The sequence below is a fragment of the Ursus americanus genome, chromosome 18 (assembly GCF_024610735.1).
Source record: "Ursus americanus isolate L20-20 chromosome 18, mUrsAme1.1.p, whole genome shotgun sequence".
In the NCBI taxonomy this organism is placed as follows: Eukaryota; Metazoa; Chordata; class Mammalia; order Carnivora; family Ursidae; genus Ursus; species Ursus americanus.
Genome location: NC_142144.1, coordinates 10,627,811 through 10,651,162, shown reverse-complemented (window position 1 = coordinate 10,651,162; position 23,352 = coordinate 10,627,811). Strand labels below are relative to the sequence as shown.

At 57.9% G+C, this 23,352-nt stretch overlaps 1 protein-coding gene and 1 long non-coding RNA gene across 3 annotated transcripts in view; one reads left to right on the top strand and one right to left on the bottom strand.

Annotated features, from left to right (window-relative positions):
• NEK6 (NIMA related kinase 6) overlaps positions 1–23,352 on the top strand; it is an 83,243-nt gene that overhangs the window by 35,813 nt on the left and 24,078 nt on the right. For both annotated transcript variants that reach the window (XM_045790970.2, XM_045790971.2), the window contains exons 2-5: positions 3,144–3,261; positions 13,486–13,626; positions 14,564–14,626; positions 19,380–19,490. In XM_045790970.2, the coding sequence (XP_045646926.2) occupies positions 3,172–3,261; positions 13,486–13,626; positions 14,564–14,626; positions 19,380–19,490 (405 nt within the window). In that variant the 5' untranslated portion in view covers positions 3,144–3,171. The remainder of the gene's footprint in view (positions 1–3,143; positions 3,262–13,485; positions 13,627–14,563; positions 14,627–19,379; positions 19,491–23,352) is intronic.
• Positions 10,550–11,294, bottom strand: LOC123787985 (uncharacterized). The gene is made up of 3 exons (XR_006778384.2): positions 11,211–11,294; positions 10,854–10,900; positions 10,550–10,683 (listed from the first exon to the last, which is right to left on the bottom strand). It is a non-coding gene; the product is annotated as an uncharacterized LOC123787985 (long non-coding RNA).

Sequence of the window (23,352 nt, the reverse complement as noted above, 5' to 3'; positions counted from 1 at the left end):
GTCTATTAAGTGGGATGGGCTAAGAGGTGAAGTGTACAGAGCAAGGCCTAGCGGAAACAGGGCCCTCAACTGTTGACTTATTATTGCTGCTACTGCTGATGAGGCCAGGGACCCCACGCAGTGCTCCTGGAGCCGTGTGTGAGGTCTGGGGTGGGCTCCTCAGTGTGCAGTCTGCTGCCTCCAGGCGCAGATGTTGGGAGGGTGCCACTAATACCACACAGGGCAAGTGGGGACGACCTTGGCAGACACCTGCTAAGCCTCTGCCCAGTGTGACTTGCCCAGGCTCCCAGCCGGTGAGGGACAGGGCCAAGATGCAAACCCAGGCCCACCGGCCCCAAAAGGTGGGGTTGGATGAGGGAGGGAGATCTAGAGACATACATGGCGTGGTCAGCAGTCTGCATGAAGTCTGTGGGCAGGTGGGCAGGTGTGCGGGTGCCTGTGTGGGCCTGGCCTCTAGGCCGCTCTGGCACTTGCAGAGATAAAGACGGAACCTTCTTGCTGAAGACAGTTCTTCTCCAGCCTCTCCCTGGAGGTCTCCCTAAGGGCTGAGGACGGTGAACATGTCCCCCCGAGGAGTCTGGGGGTGCAGCCCGCAGCAGCTACAGAGCCTGCAGGAGTCTCTGGCTTTATCTTCCAATGCATGTGCACTTTACATTCTGTTCGCTCGAATCCGGTTTATCAGAGCACACATCTCCCCCCTGAGTAACAGGGCTGCCTCGGGAAGCCGCTCCTCCTGTTTGTGTGTTTATCCTGGGGCTTTTCCTGCCGGTCCTCACTGTGTCACCCTGGGGGGGTGTGCTCTGGTGTGGGAGCTCAGGCACAGATGGTGGCGAGATGCTGCGGGGGCTGTGGTCCCATCTGCGTTTCAGGAAGCCTCGGTGGCCCACGGGGAGGAGGGCTTGGCGAGGAGGGCACGGTCACTGAAGACCCAGGAGCCCAGGTGGGAGGTGAGTCCCACACTGGGACAGAGTCAGGGGGGTGGAGGGGGGAGAGGCCTCAGAAGTACAGACACACACACACACATACCCTAGCGCCCTCCTCCTGCCGCCAATTCAAGATGAGAGAAAAAAGCAAGAAATCTATACGTAAAGTGCCATGTTTGTGGGTTGAACCTGGCTCAGTGTTGGCAGCTTTACAGGCAGGGGACAGCACGGGCCGTGCTTGGCAGGACCCGGCCCTCGCCCTGCACACACTCCCTGCTGCCAAGGCCTCCCCTGCTGGCCGGAGTCCCGTGGCCTCACTTTCTGCGGTCTGCTGTGTGCTGGAGAGCCGCTCTAACCCCTCAGCAGATGAAGGGCGTGTGAGGGAGGAGCTGGGCCTGTCCTGAGGGCACAGAGGAAGAAGGGGCGCTGGACCCCTGTAGGCCAGCGTGCAGGTTCTAGAGAGGCTTGGGGTCCCTTCGAGGGCAGAGCTAGGGAGGCAGAACTGGAGAGTCAAGCTCTGTGGGTCATTGAGGGCTTGGTGGACATCCTTTGATAGATCAAAAGGCATTCCAGACATCCCTGAGCCTGGGAGGGCTGGATGCCACCCCCTGTAGCTGGGAAAACCTACAGTGGGGAGAAAGGAAGGGATTCCTCCCTCTCCCATCCCCCGGACACCGCTGTGTTAGCGGGGAAGTGTGTTGACTTGGGAGGTGTGTGCAGTGGGCCTCACTGAGCCACTGGGCCGGGGGCGGGCTCTCAGTCTGGGGTGTGGCTGGTGGGTGTAGACGACCAGGTTAAAGACAGAGAGGCAGGGTTGGTCTAGCGAGAAAGTGGTATCTTAGGTCGGTTCTCCAGAAGCAGACCCTGAGAGTGAGAAAACCATAAAGGAGTGGGGGAGGCAGACAAGCCAGGGTGTGATCTCACCCAACCCACTGGCTCCACCCAGGGCTCTGGAGCGTGAGTCACACCTCAGAGTCCGAGTGTCCTGGCCCAGGCAAGGGCACTTCCGTACTGGACCCCTTGGTCATTGACTAATGGTTGTCAGGGGACCACCAATTCCTAGGGACTCTGGCTCTCCAGAGGGTGTAGACAAAGCTGCTCCAGTAGCCTGGGCCAGTCCTAAGGGGCTCTGTTTGGGGTATGTCGAGTCCGTGGGACAGCCAGGGCAGGGTCTGGCAGAAGTAGCAGCAGCCCGATTCAGGGGCCCTCACCTCATGCCTGCACTATGACAGGGACCCCCTGGGTATCAGTCCCTTTCATTCCCAGCAGCCCTGTGGGACCCCAGCCTGGCCCTGGCCCCAGCAGGTGCTGAAGAAATGCTTGTGGCTGCAGGAAAGGCTTTCCTCCCAAGGAGGAGGGCTTCTCCTCTTGCGTCGGGGTGGGTCACGGTGGCCAGGCGCCAGTTCTCCCCTCCGGCTGCTAGGGAGGCTGGCAGAGGCTGCCTGTGACACCAGGGGAAGTGGTATTGGAAGTAATTCTCAGATGACATTTAGCTCAGGCCCGGGCACATAGTGGGTGCTTAATCAGGGACCGCTGCTGTGGTTACCGTGGCAACTGGTGGCTAGCATCCTTGACTCTCCTAGGGGCCTCTGACATGGCAGCCCAAACCCCGGGGGTACAGGGAACTGCTCCCTTGTGCAGAGGGCTCCGTGCCTGCTCGGAGATTTATACAGCACTGTGAGGGGGACCCATGGCCTTGGCCTTCCCGTGTTTGGTGCACCAGGGCCTGGCGAGGATGGAGATGTTGGGTCCTTCCTGCAGCTGCTGCATGCAGTCTGACTCAAGGTCTCTCTCCTGACCACCCAGGTGGTCAACCTGGGCTTTTGTGGGGGTGATCATGGGGGACAGGGCTTTGTAACTGTCCCCAGGAGGCATGGAGGACAATAATGTGGAAAGAATAAGACTTTGGAGCCTAGCACTTGTGGAGTCGAATCCGGCACCTCCTGTGCTGGCTGGGGGCCACCTTTAGACTTTTCCCTGCACAGAGCCTGTTTCCCCCTCTATCTACTGGGGGTAATCCCAGCAACCTTGTTGGACAGGGTAATGGAGGGGAAGTGTGCCGTGTGGGGTATCAAGTCCTAGCCCTGCGGCCTCTGAGCTGGGTGGCCGCTCCACACCCCTGCTCTAAGATGGTGTAAATGGAAGTCCCCCAGCCCGGTGCCGTCAAGGGGAGAAGGTGAACAGGCATGTGTGTAAGAAAGCCCGCGTTTTCTTTTGCAGCCCGTGCCCCGTGAGGCTGGCATGCAGGATGGCCGGACAGCCCAGCCACATGCCCCATGGAGGGAGCCCGAACAGCCTCTGCCACACCCCAGGGCCTGCACAACCCCCTGACCCACAGGTGAGCCCTTTGCCTTTGTCTGCAGAGCACTGGGGATCCAGCCAGGAGCCCGGCTCCCTGAGGCTGCCTCATCCCAGCCACTGGAGTCACTTCTCGAATGCTTCCGGGGATGGGAGTGGGGCTCACTGCCAACCTGGTCAGGCCTGACTTCACTCAGCAGCACCCAGAGAAGCCTTCTGTGCTGGACTCCAGGGTTTCTGTGTGAATGGAACAGCTTTATCTCAGCGGGATCAGGGCTGGTTAGAAAGGCCACGTGAGAGGAGAGAGGGAGGAGCCCTGGGGGAACGGGCAACCTGCGTGTGGGGTCAGAAAGTACTTCCTTACACTCAGCTAAAGTTGGCCTCCCTTTTTGGTTTTAGCTGTGTCCTGGCCCTTTCGGCCTCTTTATCCAGAACCAGCAGCCCCTCAGAACACTGGTTTCCTCACACCTGCCTCCCTCTATGCAGATCCTCTGAGAGCCAGGCAGCCTCCCGCAGCTTTTCTGAAGGTGGCTTCTGGGGTTCCCAGCTCCCCGCATACTCTGTGCCTTTTGAATGTGCTGTTCCCTGGGCCTGGAGTGCCCTCTCTCACTCCTCCTCCAGGCCTCCAGGCCAAATGCTGCCACTTCTAGGGAGCCTTCCTGTCCCACCCCACTCCCTCCCCTGTGCGGCCCAGGCACTGGGCTCTGGCCATGGCATCCGTCTGGGGAACCTGGTTCCCAAGTCTACCTCCCTAACCAGAAGATCAGCGAATGGGGCTTTACCGGTCCCATTGTCCTAGGCCAGGCCCAGAGGAGCCCCTCAACGCTGGCTGAGTTAGTGAACTGCACCCCGACATGGCTGTGTGTGAGATAGACCCAGGTCTGCTCTCAGAAAGCATACAGCCTCATGGGAGAGAAAGATAAGAAACAGGGCAGAAGGAACTCGGGGGCCGATAGAGGTCCAGAAGGCACATGATTCAACCTAGATGGCCAGAGAGGTCTCCTCGAGGAATTGGCACGCAGAGGCCTGGAGGGCGCAGGCTGGGGCAGGTCAGCCAGGGCCAGGTCCTGCAAGGCGTTGTGGACAGCTTGATATGATGAAAAATCATGTCCAGGGTTGGCTTTTTCCCCAAAGCTACAAGACCCGAGTCAGGGGGAGATAGCTAACTTCTCGAGCCCAGAAGGCTCGTTGCAGCCTCTAAGTACCTGCTTCCTATTGGAGGACATCAGGTGGGCAGTGTTTGACCCGTTTGGCCAGGGCTGCCGTGTGCAGTTGTGCAGGTGTCCACTGCACAGAGGTGCCTGGCCAAGAAGGCAGATGAGGCTGAGATCCTTCTCCTACACCTGACTTTTCATCAAGCCACGCTCCCTGTGTGGGCCTCCATCAGCCCAAGGGAAGGAGCAATTTTATAGATTCACACAGACGTGAGACATGTGAACTAGTAGACACAGTGTTTACGAGTGTGTGTGTGTGCGTGCACGCACGTGCACACACGCACACATGCACAGAGTGCCCTAGGGCATCTGTGGTATTTGCGCTCTCCAGTCCCGTTACTGGATGGGACATGGGCCCATTTCCCAGGTGGAGTTTGGGGAGGCAGATCCCAGAAAGCCCACAGGCCCGCGGACACTCCTGGTGCCGAGTCCACCAGGACAGCTCCCTGATGGCTGGGGGCAGTGGGGCCTCCTCGGATAATGTAGCAATTTGTCATATTAAGTCATTCACTAACCATTGAGTCCCCCTTGATTAATCTCCCAGAATTAGCCAGTTGCATTTTGAGCAATTAGGGTTAATTACAGCCTCATTTGGCAGAGGAGAGAGCCCTGTAATTATTTCACGAACAGGCGAGGCGGCGGCGTCCGGGCGTCTGGTCGCACATGTTGGAGTGGGTAATGACATGGTTAAGTGGAATTAGACACAATTACTGGTTGTTGGGCAGCGGCCGTCGGCAAACGGGCCGTCCATCCGGCCAGCATCTGGCTGGGGTTGCCGAACCCGGGCGCACAGCCGCGTAGACACCAGCACCACCGCAGGTCGGGGCGGGAATGAGGCCAGGCAGGCGCTTCCTCTCTCCTCCACTCATGACGCGCTGGTATTTAAACACCGTCTGGGGAGACATCTCGGCCCGAAATCTTGCCTGTTTCGGGACATAGAAACACCTCACATTGACAGCGGAGGCATTTTCCTTGATGGCAGGAGGCCCTGCTGTTTCCCTGAAATCATCCTTAAAGAAGGAGCCAGGGCCCGCGATGGCGAGAATAGTGTGTTCAGACCAGGCGGGGCTCGGATCCCAACTCCATCCCTCACCAGCCAGGTGACGGTGGGTAAATGAGCTGAGCCGCTGTCTCCTCATCTGTAAAATGGGGCCGCGAAGACTAAGTGAGACGGAATACTTTAAACCCCCAGCGTGGCGTCTGACATCGTGGGTGTTAAGGAAATGTGTGATTTATTCCATTCTTCTCTTTTAACCTTCATTTTCATGTTCATGGCTCAGGAGCCCAGACCTGAAATGCCCACAGTGTAGAGGGAACAACTTAGCAACCACTCAAACTGGTTCTGTTAACTTTCTGTGCCCAAGGCTAGTGGTTTATCATTTCAGGGAGCCTTCTAGCTGTGAGAGCTGTCCACTTATTAAAATACGTTTGCTGAACCCGGTAGAATCCCATGTGAAGGGGCGCCTGGGTGGCTCAGTCATTGAGCATCTGCCTTCGGCTCAGGGCGTGATCCCGGCGTTATGGGATCGAGCCCCACATCAGGCTCCTCCGCTATGAGCCTGCTTCTTCCTCTCCCACTCCCCCTGCTTGTGCTCCCTCTCTCGCTGGCTGTCTCTCTCTCTCTCAAATAAATAAAATCTTAAAAAAAAAAAAAAAAAAAGAATCCCATGTGAAATTATCGAGGTTTCCAATGAATGAATGAATGAATGCATGCATGCAATTGAGAGAAGCTCTCATGCCCCATGCTTTGTGATTTTACCAGTTCGCTGGCAGAGCGTTTTCAGCAGGAATGAAACAGAGCTGACCCACTAAGAACCACGTGAATTTCCAAGAAGGAGAAAGGTGCTCTTGTCTGAGAAAGCCCTGGTTAATGTGTCCTCCATCTGGAAAGTCTTTGCAAACCTGCTTGGGATGCGCCAAGTTCAGTTATATTGGGCCCTATTCAGAGAAAGAGGAATGTGCCTCGCTTTTCAGGGGATGGGACGGCTGCTTCCAGATCTGAATCACACAAGCCAAAATCTTTATGAAAATCTTCCCAAAGCAATGTTGGTAGTTAGGTAAGATTTAATGACCAAATATTAACAGCTATTAAAATTGAAGAAGTGTTTGCTGACGTGTTGTAAATTCAGCAAATGCTTGTCTCGTTTCTGCCTTGGGTCTGCTAAGGAGCCCCACACGGAAGTAAGTACAGACCGCGCGCGAGGTGGAAGGCCCCACAGAGGGGTGGGCGGATGCCGAGGGAGCCCCAGAGGGTGGGGCGGGACAGGGAAAGCTCTGGAGAGATGACAGGTGGGCTGGCGATGATTTGGGGGAGGACGGGGAGAGGAGGATGTCCCAGCAAGAGGAAGGAGCCAGGCCTGAAGGCGCAGGACCAGTCAGGTTAGGCAAGTGTTTAAACACCAGCGCTTGGATGGGGGAGTGGCTGGTCTGGAATCGAGTCTATAGCGAGTGTAGGGCGAGCCCACTGTTTTAGGTGGACAAGGGAGCTTGTGTTTTAGAGAGATCACTGGTTGCTGGCGCTCAAGGCACAAGTAGGGTGAAAATAGGAGATGATGATACGTCTTAAACAGCTGGACATGGGGAAAGAAGATTCCAGAGACTTACAGGGAGAAAACCACCTACAGTTGGTAACTGACAGGATGAGGGAGAGCCGAGTGGACGCTGTACCCAGACTTCTGGCGGGATGGCTGATGCTCTTTACGGCTTTCACCTTTCAAGTCTTGGCCTGCGCGTCATTGGAGCTGGTTCCAGATTCTCTTATGTGTGTTTAATCTCAGCTCTCTCTGAGCCCAGTCAGCGGGAATTGTCCTGAGGGACCCACGGCTACGGAGGTGATTCTAGGCTTTCTTGTCCAGTGACTCCCGTGTTTTGGGTATCTTGCTCACTATTCCCATGCGAGGATGTCCCTGGGAGCTGAGTGTAGACTTCCAGGTGGGGACAGTCACGGTGGTGGTCGTGCCAACGGTGCGATATCTGGCACTTACCTCACCTGTCCTCCTAGCAACTGGGAACTAGGTTTTATTTAGAACTCGATTTTGCAGGGGAGGAAACGGAGATAAATACCGTGGACGTTTGCTCTGGAGGGGCAGAGCCAGGAGTCTGGCTGTTGTGTGGCCCCACGGCACCCCTTCCTGCCACCAGGTCTGCGAACAGGAAGATGAGCTTTGGGTTTGAAATAAGCCAGATTGTGGAGAGCTGCGCGGGGTCGGCCTCGTAAAGAGCCCGACAATATGGACTCCCTGTAAACCCTGCCTTCTTTTGTGTAAACCAGATTTAAAACACGTCGCCGTGTACACATATACCGACTCCATTAGAACCCCCTACACGCGGTGTCAGATGTCTTTAAAGGTGAAATTCGTTTACAGGAAATGTCATTCTGATGAAGTATGCTTTTTAAAATCACAGAAACAGTTGCCTTAAAATTAATGATGCATTGCAAATATCAGGGAGAAAAAGACCCATTCAGTGTAAAGATGATTAAAATTCAGGTCAGAAGTCTGACTTAGTCAGGCTAAATTTTTTAATGAGATTTCAGAAAATTAATTGGGCGAATGCATTTTTATTCTTTTAACATGTAATTTTATGCTCCTGTTTTGTTTTTTTTTTTAAAGGGATTTGTCGATGGTGAGGCTTATTGTGGTTCAAACATTTTAAACTCAAATTAGCACAGGGTGGGAGGTGTTTGTGGCCTAATTTGATTTGACTTGGAGAAGAGAGCCTGGCTTTCTCCGAGCTTTCTGGGGTGGGGGTGTTCTGGGGTGGTTCACCAGCACCCCCATGTCTAGCCTTGACTTGAGAAGACTGGCAGTATTTCTTGGGGGTGGGGTGGGATTGGGGCTAGAGATGACCTGGGGACCGTGGCCCTCTCCTTGGCTCCTGGTTCTGCTGAGCCTCCTGCTGTCCAGGGAGTTGCTCCCCGAGCCACTCCTCTGTCTGAGGTGGCATTTCCCCCAGGGCGGTGCGGACCCCCTCCTTCCGGCCCACTGTGGCTGGCAACAGAGTGTGGTCCGCATCCCTGCCGCCTCCTCCCAGCCTCTCCACCCATCTGCTCCTCCTCTGGGGGAGACCTGAGGGGCTCCCACCCTGGGAAAGGGGGTGAGGAGTCAGAAATGGCTTCTGGCGGCATTTGCCCTGCGAGTGGCCCACAGCATAGCCCTAGAAAGGGAGGCAAGGCAAGCCTGTTTCCTCGCACGGTCCCTTGGCAAACAGTTCTAGGGGACCCGTGCAGGGGACAGTGACGCCAGAAGACTACAGGGGCACGTCCGCCTCACTGCTTTACTGCAGTCAGGTGACGATGGGTAAATGACCTCTCTGAGCCTCTGCTTCCTCATCTGTAAAATGGGGCCGTCAAGACTAAGTGAGATGGAATACCTTAAACCCCCAGTATGATGTCTGACATCATGGGTGTCATTGATCTTATTCTTAGATTTCAGAATTCATTTTAGTTTTCAAGCCAAAGAGCCAGAGCTGGAAATAGCCCCAGTGCAGACCCTCGTTGGGGTGGGGATGGTGGGGATGGTGGTACAGCCGCTGTGAACTCCCTGCCTCGGCCGGTCCCCACCCCCTGGGAGGCAGGTGCAGCCCTGGTCCACGTTCCACAGACTGAGCCATGCCAATACCCCTATGACAGTAACAGCCATATAGCGTCTCCGAGGTGCCTTCATTTAGAAACTTACGTGCCCCCCAGCAACCCTCGGGAGGAGGCACTGTGATCACCCTCATTGTACACATGAGGAGACTGAGGCCCAGAGTGCTTGTGCACAGCCCCCAGCCAGGACGTGGCACATCTGGGATTTAAACCCAGGCCTCTGCACCCCAGTGTCAGTGTCAGCTGAGGGAGCCAGAGCGGCGGTCACCCTTCCGCCAGCCTGTGCCCCCCGGGCTGGTGTGTATTTCCCCAGGAGCCAGCATTGGGTTCCAGACGGAACAGGGACCAGTGAGGACTATGAGATGAGCCGTTTTCAGAAAGGCCATCAGGATTACTACCGTGAGCCAGTGGAGGGGAGCTGCTCGGGGCCAGCCTGAGTTTGCCTGGCAGTCAGAGCTCCCTGGACCCTTGGCACCACCATCAGCTCCTGGAATCCTCAGAGAAATCTGACATCCCCCTGTCGTGGATAGACTCACTGGGCTGCAGGGGCCAGAGTGGAGCTCGCTGAGGGCTGGCCCAGGAGGGGAGGAAGCCGTTGGATGTGGCAGCGGAGAGAGGCCTGGCCTTCCGGACCAAGAGCTCCGTTCACCTTGTCCTCTTCCACTCACAGCCCCTGAGTTACGTGGGAGTCAGGGCCCTACTGGCTCAGGCACTGTGCCCTGTGTCCTGCACTGCCCCCACCTGAACAGAGGGCACTGGGGGGACAGGACCCCATCCCGACCCCTGGGAGGGTGCTGGTGTCCCCGAGCCTGCCCAGACTGTCCCCCTCCCACGTGGTGCTGCTGCCTGAGGAACCTGCCCCCTGCCCCCGCATGGGAGCTCATTCCTCTAATTAGGTCGAATGGGTTGTGACAGGAAATGCAAATCTGGGTCATCGCATATGCAGATGTGCAACTGGAGTCTCAGGATGCCAGCTGGGATGTCGCCCCCCCCAACCTCTGGGAGTTTCCTCAGGGGCAGCGTGGCCTTTGGGGGCACATCTCTGGGGTGGACAAGAGCGTGCTGGGGACTGCAGCCACTAGTGACAGTGAAAAGCCCAGTGTCTGCACAGCAGGGACCCTAGGAGATCATGTCCTCCAAACGCTTCACTGTCTCGGGGGGAAACTGAGACCCAGAGAGGGGAGGGGCCCTGCCCATGTCCTTCTCTCAGCGCAGCTGGCTCGAGATCATCAGGGAGTTCGGGTTGCAGCTCCCCACGGACCAGCTGTGTGCCTCAGTTCCCTTCTTTATGACATGGCGTGAAAAAGCCTTGCTTTACCAGTCTGTTAGGGGATTTCAGTCACAAAATCTGCGTAAGCAGCTAGCACGGTAACTGCTGCGTGGCCGGTGCCTAACACACCTACGTGCTGTAGGCTTCACGGGCACGTGCCATCCCGCAGGTGGGAGGAAGTTGCCTTTTTCTGAGGGCGTGGGCTTCCGGCCGCACTCAGAAGTGACCGCGACTGCGTCCCAAAGGCCACAGGGCACCAGGCTGTTCGGAGCACGTTCCTTTGCGTCATTTGACAAACACGCCCCGAGCTCTTGCCCTGGACAGGTCAGAGCCTCTGCTCAGGGCACAGGGACGGGAGAGGCCCATGCCTGGGGACGGGGGCTCAGGCGCCTGGAAGAAAGAAGGCAGCTGAATCAGGAAGCATGGACCTGGCTAGTCACGGGGTCTTGAGGGAAAGCAGAGGAAGAATCTGAGTTGGGAGTCCACCTCACCTGGTAGAGCTCAGCGGGTGGAGACGGCAGAGTGCCCAGTCCCCGGTTCGGATCCCTCCTGTTACTCACTGTGTGGTCTGGAGCCGGTCACTGCCGCCCCTCGGAGCCTTGGTTTCCTGAAATGGGGGTAATAGTGATCCCTACTCACAGGGTCATGGGAAGCATTCTGCATGGTGCTCAGCACACAGTAAGTGCTCAATAAATGCTCGCTCTTCTTACATGGGTGCTTAGTATATCGGTAGGTTAATTGCTGTTACTAAGGAACTTGCTTGACAGACGCTGGCACGAGGTGGGTAAGAACGTGGTCTTCCTCCCCCACCAGCCCTCCCTCCTGCTCAGCCCCCAGTAGGGAGTGGCTTCACATCCCTCCGCAGGGGAGGTAATTATGCCTCAAGACTTCAGAGTCAAGGTTGGCCCAAGCTTTACCTTGCTGAGGGAAGGAGGCAGCTGTGGGGCTCAGACTTCATCACTCACAACTGGCGGGGCGGTTCCTTTGGCACCGAGCTGGGTCTGGGCAGGTTCAGAAAGGCCGAGAGTGGGAGTGAGGAGTAGCTGCTCAGGGCCCCTTTCTCCTGCCCCGCCCCCCCGCCTGTCAGTCATAAGGACCACTGAGCACCTACTGTGTGTGTGTTGGGGGGGGGAAGCTCAGCGATCTCACGCGATCCTCACAGCGACCCCTGTGAGACAGTCGTGCTTCTCCACCTCTGCTTGCAGACAGGAAACTGGGGCAGAGGGCTTGGGTGACTGCCCCAGACCACCAGCCAGGGACCCAGGAAATACGCATAAGGAGATACATAGAAGAATGCTTATTGCAACACTATGTATAGTGACAACAGATTGGAAACGAGCTTACTGTGGCATATAGTCTACAGTTACTGAAATCCCTGTCAATCGACGATATCCATCAGTTACTGAGAGAAGGAAAAGCAAGTCTTAGAGTAACGTGTTCGCACGATTCTGGGTGTTTAAAAAGTACGCCACCTCCATGTCTGTGAATATTTGTCCATCCTACAAATGTCCATTGAGTGCCTACCGCATACGAGGCTCCGTGCTTCCGGGCGCACCGGCCAGTGGCCGGGAGACGGACAAGGTACCAAGAGTGCGGTATTTGGAGTGCCGGAAGGGAGCACTGAAGAAGCAAGACGAGCTGAAGTGTGGGAGGGACAGAAACGGTGAGGCTTCCGAGGAACGTTCTAGGCGGAAGGCCCAGTGAGAGCAAAAGAGGATGGTCAATGTGGAAGGAGCAAAGTGAGCAGGGGGAGGTAATAACGCAGCAGGATCGCAGGGGTGCGAGGAGCCTGGGTGGGCGGATCACATGGGGTCTTAAAGGCTTCGTGGGTGGTCGTGGGGTGAGGACTTTTAGTTACCGGGTTTCTCACTTGACTGACCTTTACCGTGAAGGCGTGCAATTCCCTCATCTTCGCCTGTTTCACGGTTTAAACTGAACACATTCGCGTAGTGAAGACAAAGAAGAGAAACACAGAAGTTGATTAAGAACAGACGTCCTGAGTACGATGCCAGTCACATGGGGCTCCCCAGGCTCCCGCCAGGGCTTCTTCGTCTACAGATTGGTATTCAGGTGAAGGGGAGTTCCAGAACGCAGCCCGATGAAATACCTGATCTTCCAGACCCCGTGGGCGCTTCTGGCCCACGTCTGGAAGAGGCGTTTTCCCGTCGGGAAATTCAGACTTGTTCCTGCTTCAGTGGGACCCTCCGTGTTTCTTGTCCCACCCCCACTTCCCCAAATGAACGCTGCAGCTGTCTCTGTACCCCTTCCGCATATGAGACCCTGTCCTCGCACTGGCACCCAGCCCCGAGGGTCCCTGCAGCAGCGATCCCTGCCCCGGAGTGGGGAGTGGGGCTGTAGCTGGAGGAGGGCCCATCTTGCCAGGCTAACGCGGGGCAGACCAGAGCCATGGCACCCTCCCCTCCTCCCCCACGTCCCAGGCCCCTCTCCTTCTCCCCAGAGCACGTTGCACGTGTATTGCGGGAATGATAAGGGGGTACCTCACTGGACAGCTCTGTCTCCGGGGCAGGTCCTGCTGCTCCGTGGTGGGTTTCAGTGCTGGCCCCTGGAGAGTCAGTGTGAAGTGTCTGGATTCCTCATGTCACTGTGAGGGGGGCTCTTTATCCAGCAAGGCCTCAGAATGGTAAGGCTGCAGATGGAAGCTCGGTTTTCTCACGTCTGAGACAAGAGCGGCCACACCAGGAGGGGAAGTTGCCACATCTGACGATGACTTGCAGGGGGAGGGTTGGGGCTTACACAGGGAAGGCCATGGGGCTGGGGAGACCCAGCAGGGCCTCCCCCTCGCTGCGTGACTTCTTCCACCCCTTAATTGCACCTGCTCTGCTTCCTGGCTCTGACCTGGGCTCAAGGGATTCAGGAGTGAACGAGGTGGGCAAGGCTCTGGCCCCGGGGAGCCACCTTTCTGGGAGCAGGAGATAGAAACAGGCAGAGGAATGAACGATCAGGTAACGAGGAATGGTGGAAACCTGCAGCCTCAGTTTCCCCTCTGTAGAGTGGGGTGTTGTGATGTGGACAGCGCCCGGGGGGGCAGTGGAGTCTCTGATAGGTTGGCAGTCACAGTCCCTCCCTCATCTTGGAGGAGCGCCGTTGGGGTTGCCGGGTTCTGGCTGCCCAGGTCCTGGCCCCTCCCTGCAGCCTGGCTGGCCCCTGATGCCCTCTGTCCCTCTCCTCCAGAGGCACCCAAATACCCTGTCTTTTCGCTGCTCGCTGGCCGACTTCCAGATCGAGAAGAAGATAGGCCGAGGACAGTTCAGCGAGGTGTACAAGGCCACCTGCCTGCTTGACAGGAAGACGGTGGCTCTGAAGAAGGTGCAGGTGAGCCAGCTCTCCCATGGGGTCAAAGCTGCATCACAGGAACTGGCTTCTGTGTCTACACATCGTGGCCTTGGGCCAGTTCGGGCCCCTTCCTTCTCCTCCCTGTCCTCTGCAATCAGGACCCAACTCTCTGGGCCATGGGAAGGATTAGGTGGGCTCCTGATGATGAAAGCTCATTGCAAGCCATAAGGGAAAAGGAAAATGAGCATGTGTTGAGCACCGCTGTATACTGGGTCGTGCCTTGAGAATGGTCCTGTGGGCGAGGGCGGTCACTTCATTTTTCAGACCAGGAAAGCTGCAGGGGTGTGAGTGTCTATCTCATCAGGCCCACAGAGCGAGCTGAGGGGGAGCTCAGACTTAGACCCGCACCGACTCACCCTGGGCCCTACCCTTGCTGGTCACCTCTGGGCTTGAGACCCTTTCCTGGCCTCTGTGTTCTTCCTCAGTGGAGGAAGGGGCTCAAGCAGGTGAGTCGCCAGCCGCAGAGTCCAGCCAGGATGCGTTCCAGCGAGAACCACTGGGCCCGTTGGAACAGGGCTTTGCCTCGGGAAGTAGTTTAAATCCTCCCACAGAGCTTCCCGAGACCTCAGTTTGCTCATTTGTCCTCTAAGAATGAGATGAACAGCCTGGGCCAAGGAGGCCCGGGAGAGAGAAGGTGACTCAGACGCAGCCACGGGTGGGGAGCCAGGCCCCGGACCCGTGCGATGGTTTCCTTGCTGGTCTGCAGACCGCACGGGCAGCTCCGAGTCATTGGAGGAGAGCCGGGCCCCTCTGCTGGGAGAGGGCCCATTTGTCTTTAAGGGGGGGCTCACCTGGCTCTCTTCGTCCTGCATTTTGGTGCCATGATGGGTTTTGGGGGTTCCGGTCCTTATGGCTCCCAGTGGGGGCTCTGGGAGCTGGGGTTTAACCACTCTTTCTCTTTTTCCTCTCGCCCAAGATATTTGAGATGATGGACGCCAAAGCCAGGCAGGACTGCGTCAAGGAGATTGGCCTCTTGAAGGTGAGCGCCCCGGACCGAGCAGGAGCCCCTCGCTTTCTGGAGGCGGCCCGGTCCTCAGACTGGATCCCCTTATGGCCATCACACCCGGAGCCTGTTAGGTTCAGAAATAACGGCCTTTTGAGGGCAGTTTGTTTTCTCCAGGTTGGGTGGGCGTGGACCCCACCTCACCCCTGTCCAGCCCTCATGGCGCCCCCTGACTTTCTGTCCTTGCCCCACATTGATTGTGCTTGTGGATGGCAGTGCCTGGCACCAAAGTCCTTCCCCCAAGGGCACCAAGTCACTGCTCCCCGCTGGGTGACTCAGCAAGGCCAGCCTGGGACGAGGGAGAGAATGCACGGCCAGGTGTGTGGCCCAGGGTTCCTGGTGCCGGAGGGACCCGGTTGTCATCCTGTGGGCTCTTCCCAAGCCTCCCAAAAGAGGAGGCAGGATACACAGCTGGAGGTGGGTTGTATGGAGGACAAACATACCAGGGCACCTAGGGGTGGGGAGCAGTGGTCTTTCCTTCCCCCCCCCCCCACTGGCTTTCTCACTGGTCTCCCCAGAGTCAGAGACAACAGAACTTTCTGGACTAGCCATGGCCCCAGCCTAGGGCTGCTCTCTACTGGAGAGCCCTCCCTGTTCCCCAGGCTTAGGCTTCCGCGTGGGGTCTCAGAGGTGATGGAGGAGGAGGAATGGTATGAGGCCAAGGAGCCTGAGTTCAAATCCTCACATCTTCATTGACAAGCTGTGTGACATTAAGCAAGTGACTGAGCTTCCCGGAGCCTCCGTTTGCCCGTCTGCTCAGTGGTGAGAGTACCTACCTCACGGGAAATTGGCCGTTAGAGAGGATTAAATAGTGTCTGAAGAAGGCCCGAGACAGTAGAGGACCCAGCAGGCACTCACTCGGTGTTCGCCCTTCCCACGAGGTAGAGGGCGGGCTCCACAGGGGGGCTGCTGGCCGCAAGGACACGATGCCCCGATGACCCGCTGCAGGTTTCCAGATTAGCGGTTTGCGCTGGCGGGTCCGCCCTGGGCTGTCAGGCCCGGTCCCCGCCCGCAGTGACTCCCAGGCGGTGGGGAGCAGGCCGGCAGCCCAGCCTGGGTGACTGTGGGAGTGAGGCTGGTTGGCCCGGGCCCAGGGAGAGCAGGAGAAGCCCTGCACAGGCCAGGGGCCCATCCCAGAGTCCAGAAGGCTGCCAGGAGCCTGCTGCAGGGATGCAGGGATCCTGACGGTGGGGAACTGGGGGACCCGGTGGTGGCTGCCTCAGACGCCACACTCAGGAGGTGAGACTTGAACGTGGGAACAGCAGGGGAGCCCCTGAAGTGGCTGAGAGCAGGGGAATGGGGCCCCATGTGACCTGTGAGCACTTGCCGGGAGGGGACCCTGGCAATGCAGGGGCGCAGGAAGGCTTATCGGGAGGTGTCCTCAACTCCAACTATACCAGGTCCAAAAATTCCCTTCAAATAACATTTTTAAAATTTTACATGATGGTCAACTTTGGGCCCCAGCTGTGATCTCAGGACTCTGACTGGTTACACAGCCCTGGACACTGGCTGTCCCAGTCACCCACCCTCTCTCCCCTCTTGTGGCCAAGAGCACACACAGTGAGGAAGGAATTACGTGTGTGCACGTACTGAGCCAGTTTGTTCCGGGTCTCTGGTCTCTGGTGAAGGGCACCAGGCTTGGTGTGACCTGGGCCTGCTGGGCTGGGGGGGCTCTGTCCCTCCTCGGGCTGCCATGTAGCCACGTGTCGTTGACCGTGGCTTGAGAGGTGGGCGCACTCCTCACTCACTAGCTGTGTGGCTGTGGGCAGGCTGTTCACCACGCAGGGCCTCAGTTTCCTCGTCCATAAAAGGGGGTGATGATATCCGTACTGTCCTCATCTGTCGGGGCAATTGGTGGGAAGTCGGGTTGGAAGGGCTCCGTGTCGCATCTGGCGTGTGATCAGGGCTCGGTCACAGGCAGCCCTTGTCATCACGGTTATAACGTCTGCCGCCCGACACCAGCCCTTTCCCAGCTCCCCAGCCTGCCTGCGGGAAGTCAACAGGATGTTCCCCGGGCACGAGTTGTTTCCTGCAAAACAAAGGGAAACACAGTTCTTGGAGGGGCCACAAGACGACATCGTTCACATCATTCACGCCAGGACCCGAACCCCAAAACCTCCCAGTGTAGAGGCCACCAGACATGGGGCAGGGCGGTGGGCCCTGTCGGAAGACAGGCAGAGATCTTGTATTCACACAGCACCGTTGTGAGCCCCCGAGGGCTGGACGCAAGGATGCAGCCAGTAGGGAAGACACATCCTAGACAGACCCTGGTAGCAGGTCCCAGAGGGGCCACAAGTGGCACAGAGATTCGAAGAGGGAACCTGAGCCCGTTACCATCACCTCCACCTTCCTTTCCTCTGGCCACTGTCCAGCCCTCGGCAGCCGCCACCACTGCCAGGCCTGGCCCGGGGCTTCAGGGACAGCCCCAGCCTGTGGAGCTGGGGGTGTGGGAGAGAGGGATGGGTGTGGACCGTGGGGACGCAGGAGAGAGAGAGGGTGGCCGATGCTGCCAGGAGGAGCTGCACTGGAGATGAATCCAGAGGTTGACTCACCTGAACCCCAGATACACGAAGCCAAAGCCACCACCCCTCCCCCCTCACAAGCCACAGAAGCCAGCCACTCGCATCTTTGGAGCACTTCTTACTTTGGCCCAAGCGCGTCCACTTTAAGACACACCTGAGCGGCGCCTGGGTGGCTCAGTTGGTTAAGCGTCCAACTCTTGATTTCAGCTCAGGTCGGGATCTCAGGGTCCTGAGATCAAGCCCTGCGTCAGGCTCTGTGCTTAGCGTGGAGTCTGCTTGAGATTCTCTCTCTCCCCTGCCCCTCCTGCTTGTGCATGCGCTCTCAACTCTCTCTTGCTCAAACAAGTAAATCTTAAAAAAAAAAAAAAAAAAAAGACACACTTGGGTTCACCAACAGGCTACAGGCTGAGAAGGGGACTCTGGGTGGACAGCAGTCCATGGTTACTGGACCAGGCTCTGGGCCCAGCTTGGTCCCAGAGTCAACCCCTTCCCTCTCCAGGCCTCAGGGATTTCCGCCAGCTCACCTCCGGGGTCCCTTTTTGCCCCAGGCACAGGCCTTTGAACCCAAGCCGGGTAGGGTATTCGAGAGAGCCTTTGCATGAGGTGTGAGGTCCAGGAGGGGGAGAAAGAGCTGCCAAGGGGGCGGGGTGGGGGGAGGACTCGTGTGTAACAGCAACAACACTGGCACTTCATAACGTGCATTCATGATTGTGAAGCATTTTCAACTTTATGAAGTGCGGGCATTCCATTCGCTTCGATATTTTGTTGTAAATGAAAAATACATCTGGAATGTGATGTGTGCTGAGGGCAGCTGGTGTGATGGACAGTGTTAGCTCCAGGGAGACCTCAAAACAAAACCTGGGTAAGGTGATTTTTTTGACAAAGACACCAAAACAATTCAGTGGATGAAAGAAAGACTTTCAGTCCCAGGTGCTGGGAAAACTGGATGTCCAAATGGACGGAAGGGAGCCTTGACCCCTACCTCACACTGTATGTAAAAATGTATTTGAAATGGATCATAGACCTAAATGTAGAAGCTGAAGCTAGAATTATAATGTTTGCTGGGCAGCCCAGCAGGACAGCCCTTCAAGATGGGCTGGTGCTGGCTGCGGGGGTGGACGCCAGCACACCCACACGGGGGCCAGGGGTTGGCCCAGAGCAGGGGCCTGAGGACTCAGGCAGGTAGAGCAGAGCTGAAGGAGACACGCGGCCCATGACTGAGGCCATCTGTGGCTCCTGGGGGTCTGACTGAGGGATGCCTGCCATCCAGAGCTGGCTCGGGAAAAGAATAAACGGGGGATGGGATGGTCATGTGATCTCTGCCAAGGGCCCCCCTCATTTTAGAATCCAAAGACAGGTGTAGGTCAGCACACAGCATAAACACACGGCCCTCTCACAGCAACTTCCAGGCCTTCTAGAAAATGTGCACTGAAGTGGCCTCTGCTTGTCGGCTGACGGGCGCCCCTGTGGACTTGGCTGACCAAGCTCTGGCAGAATGTTTGAGTCCCCCCTGCTTTCCCAGACCCTGGAATCATTTTGGTGGAAACCGTCAGTTTGCGTTATAAACAGTTGCCAGGGTCCGTCCCCTCTCAGCCAGGCGGGGGCTGACTTCCAGCCGGTGGGGTGCTGTCCCGTCTGGCAAACACACGCGCCGGGGTGGTCGGGCCAGAGGCCGGGCTTCAGCGCGGAGCAGAGCGCTCAGGGCGGCTCTCGTGCCAGGAATGGTTGGGTTTTTTCCAGATTTCACAAGGGTGTGTCAGATTGAGGGTGGGGAGGGAGAAGGGAGAGGACACGCTGGGGAGCACCAGCTGCAGGCCTGCTGCGCACAGCCCTAGAGCGGTGGGGGCCTGGCCCTACCCTCGAGGGTCGAGGGTCGTGGCTGGTGAGGGGCAGGAGGAACAGGATCCTTTCTAGAAGCGTCCCCGGAGTCTCAGCTCAGGCCAGTCAGCGTGTTCGACATTTCAGAGGTCTCGGCCCATCTCGTCCTCACTGCGGCCCTGTAGAGCATTACGCCCATTGTGCAGATGAGGACGCTGAGACTCGGAGATACGGAAGGGCTTTCCCGGTGTGCCTGACTCCCAGGTGACACTGCCCAACGCAGCAAAGCCAGGGCTCTGCTAACGGGGTCCAGCTGGGAGCCGGCACGCGGCAGGCACAGGGCTGAGCTGTCCCTCACTGCTTCGGCCTCTCTCTTTCTCGTTGGACAGCAACTGAACCATCCCAACATCATCAAGTATTTGGACTCGTTTATTGAGGACAACGAGCTGAACATCGTACTGGAGCTGGCCGACGCGGGGGACCTCTCACAGATGATCAAGGTGAGCGTGCCCGGCAGGCAGGCCGGTTCTGGGGGCTGCGAGGACCCAGGCAGCCCCTCGGCCTGGTCTCTTTGCTGCCGTGGCCTCGGGGGGTCACTCAGCCTCCCTCCACGCTGCGCCACAGGCCTCGGCCATGGCCTGGCGAGTGCCCCCTTGAGGTCCGTCCCCATTCTCTGGGAGAGGTCCAGCCATGGACAGAAAGCACCCCTCTGGCGTCCCCACTGCCCCAGCTGCGCACAGGCTATCACTCCTGCCTCACGGAAGGAACGGGGACGGAGCCCCGTGTTAGGTCGGAACCCCAGCTCACAGAATCTGGGAAAATGTGTTGTGCATCCCGCTTCCCAAAGGGAAAACGGAGCGCAGAAAGGCCAAGAGACTTACCCGAGGATGCCCAGCAACGTGGGCGACAGAGCCACGTCCGTGTGGGCCAGCTCTTTTTCCCAGCCTGGGACCCTCCAGACGTCAGTACCCGAATGATCTCCCCGGGGCCCCTCCAGTGCCTGAGGGACACCTTCATCCCCGTGGGATGGCCAAGGCCAAGTGTCTCGGAGAGGCTGAGGGACTTGCCAGGTCTCGTACTTGCCCTGTATCCCATGGCAACCCCCCTGCCCCCAGTGCCCCTCCCAGGACCAGGCCCACCGTGAGTCTGGACTCAGGAACCATCACAGCTGCATTGATGGAGCGCCCGCTGTGAGCCACAGCCATGTGCACACATCATTCACTAAGTGCACACTGTCCTCAGAAAGCAAAGCCCAGAGAGGTTTAGTCACCTGCCTGAGGCTGCACAGCCTCCGTGTGGGCCCCCCAAGCCCAAGACCCCACTCCCCGCTGGCTTGACCAGTCTGCATGCTGGCCATTGTGGGCCCCCACTGCCTCCCTTCCCCGGCCGGACTGTCTGCTTCTGAGCGAGGCCAGCTACGCCCAAGCCCCCACCTTGCTCCCAGCAACACTTGCAGACGGGGCCAGACATGGATTCTCCATCTTTCCCACCGGGCACTAGGAATTGAGCAATTTCTCTGTACTTGCTCTTCTGAAATTTGGCTCCTAGGAATTGGGGCGTCGTTGGGAAGCGGCATTACTTGAGCTGTTATCACCTGCTTTTATATTTTCGCTGACATATTAATGTGTTTGCAGGGATGTTAATCTCCACACAGATCCCTGGTGGGAACAGATGTGCTCCATCATGTCTCAGTTCCTCCTTCTCCCCCCCATCCCCGCCGCCATCCTCCTTCACGTTGTTCTCTTGCTGAACATGCATGCATGCCGCACGCGCTGTGCGCCAGCCCCCGTGCTGAGACCTCGGCGTGGGCACTGCCCGCAGGGAGCTCGCCTTCTAACAGGAGGGCCAACGCATAAACTGACAGTCACAAGCCAGTGTGAGCGAGCCAAGTTCAGGGCCTTATGGGAGCCTGGGAAGGCTTCCTGGAGGAGGTGACACCTGAGCTGACACCTGTAAGGAGAGTGGCAGTCTAGTGGCAGAACAGCTTGTGCAAGAGCCCAGTGGGATAAACAGTCCACGGTCCACAAAGCCCTGGGCGAGGTGGAAGCACGGTAGTCAGGTCACCCAGGGCCTCACCGTCCAGTCCCAGGATTCGAGACCTTGCCCCAAGGTCAGCAAGGAGCTTCCTAGGACTCACGGTGGGGAGTAGACACGGTCAGCATTGTGTTCTAGAAGAAAGGCTAGATGCTCAGCAGAGGAGGGGTGTGAATGGAGGCAGTGGAGGGGAGGTGGAGGGGAGACAGAAGGGCCCTGGAGTGTGGCCCATGGCGAGGGTGCTGTCCCATAAAGCCCCCCCAGAGCCCAGACTCCTTGTTGCCTCTCAGTCCACAGAGTGGGGCTGAGGTCAGACAGTGAGGGGTAGGGGTAACTGGGCAAATCAACCCCTTGCCCACAAAACTCAGCTTCCATCTCTGTCTTGGGGATGCACTGGGGACTGTGGGAGCTACAGGGCTGGGTGCAGGCTCCTTCCGGGGAAAAGAGAGGAGGGAGACGCATAGGTGTCCAGCACCTTATGCCTGGCCTGGGGTGCGGTGCCCCCTCCCCAGCTTCCCTCCCCTTCTCTGTACTTCCCTGGCCTCCTTGGGGCCCACACCAGCCCAGGGTTCAAGTCAGTTGCTCACCCATCAGGTTTCTGGGGCAGCATCCTGGCTTCCTGGCCCTATGTCAGGAGCTCTTCTCCTGGCACAGTGCCTCCTCTCCCACGGTCATGGGGCCCTTGCCCCTTCCTGACTCCTGCCTCTCTTCCTCTTCCCTTCACCTGCAGGGCCTGGCTGGGTGCTGCCCCCAGCAAGCAGGAGAGGCAGGGCAGGGCAGGAGAGAGACCCTCGGTCTGGAGTCAGACACACCTGCTCGACCCTCCTCCCTTGGGCAGGTCCCTCTGCCTCAGTTTCCCCTCTGTAATACACTCTACACAATGCCTGGAGCTGGGTAGGAGCTCAGTTTCCCTGGCCTTTCTACCTCTCTGGGTGCCTCTGGGTTTTTAGGGGGAAGTGAGGGCCTTGCTAGGGTCCCGGGCTGCGGCTGCACCGTGGTCGCCCCACTGGGCTAGCCTGGAGGCTGCTGACCAGTAGACCCTGCGTCCCAAGGGCCTGCAACCTCAGGCCCAGCGATGCCACCGCCGCCATGGTGCCAGCGTTATTTATGATGGACGGTGAAGCTGAGAGCGCCGCCACCCCAAAACCCACCAGAGACTCTGGGCCTTCCCGCTAAATGTCACACGGCGCTTACAGGACGTGACATTTAGAAAATCACCATTCACAGCCGAGCTTAAAAGCTGTAATGAGGATTAACCAACATCACAGCGTAAATAACACTGCAGCCCAGCCCACCACGGAGGCCTGGGGTGGCTTGGGGGGGAGTGGGGTCCCGTGCTAGCCGCCTGGGCTGTAGCCTGGCCAGCTCACCTGTGAGGTCCCCCTCCCAGAATGGAGCCTCGGGAGAGCCTCATGGGGCTTTCCCGCCAGGCCACGGGCTTCCGGCTAGGACTGTCCTGTTGTTGGAGGTGCCCAGATCCAGTCCCAGCTCTGGCGCTCCTGCTGGGTGACCTTGGGCAAGTTCCTGAACCTCTCTGAGCTCAGTCCCTCATCTGGTTACTGGTGTCATTCATAGTTCATTAGGGTTAAGAGCTTGGCCTTTGTAGGCAGAAGGCCCGGGTTGGGGCTGTGACGGCCCTAACCAGCTCCTGAGTGGCCCTTGGTTTCCTCCTTTGTAAGATGGGTGCCCTCACCCTGCTGAGGGCCCAGCAAGGTGGCTGCACGAGGCAGGTGCTCAGCAGACGTTACCCCAGATCGTGTGTTCCACACCACCCTCCGTTCCCCGGGCTGGGCGTGTGTCCTGGGTCAGTCCGTCTTTCACGCACCAGAGCAGTGGGCCCACGGCTTTGCCACTGGCTGCTTTGGAAACAGTGGTTGTTCTGGACAACAGCCTGGTCCTCACATTCCTGGTATGCACGTGTCATTGTCCCCACCGCCCTCGGGCCCGGCACACCGGAGACTCCCCGGAGGGACATGGACGATGACCTGTTCTGTGGTTGCTCCTTGCAGGACCTTTGGGTACTTACAGCGCACTCAGCACAGCTCGGGTGGTTTTTGGGGTTTGGTTTTGTTTTCTGGAGCATTAAATACGTTTTTTGCGGGTAATGAAGCTGATTAATGCCTGTGGAAACTGGGGGGTCCATAGAAGAATGTCAAGCCATTCCTCTGAGGTCCCTGCTGTCTTTGTGAACCATCACGTGCCCTGAGATTTGCAGGTTCCCAGGGGCGGGGCCGCTGTGACGTCACCACCAGGCATCGGTGCCCGCCTTCTGGGCCAGACTGGGGCTCGGGCCAGCCCACTCCTGCAAGGAGCTCCCCATCGGGCGGG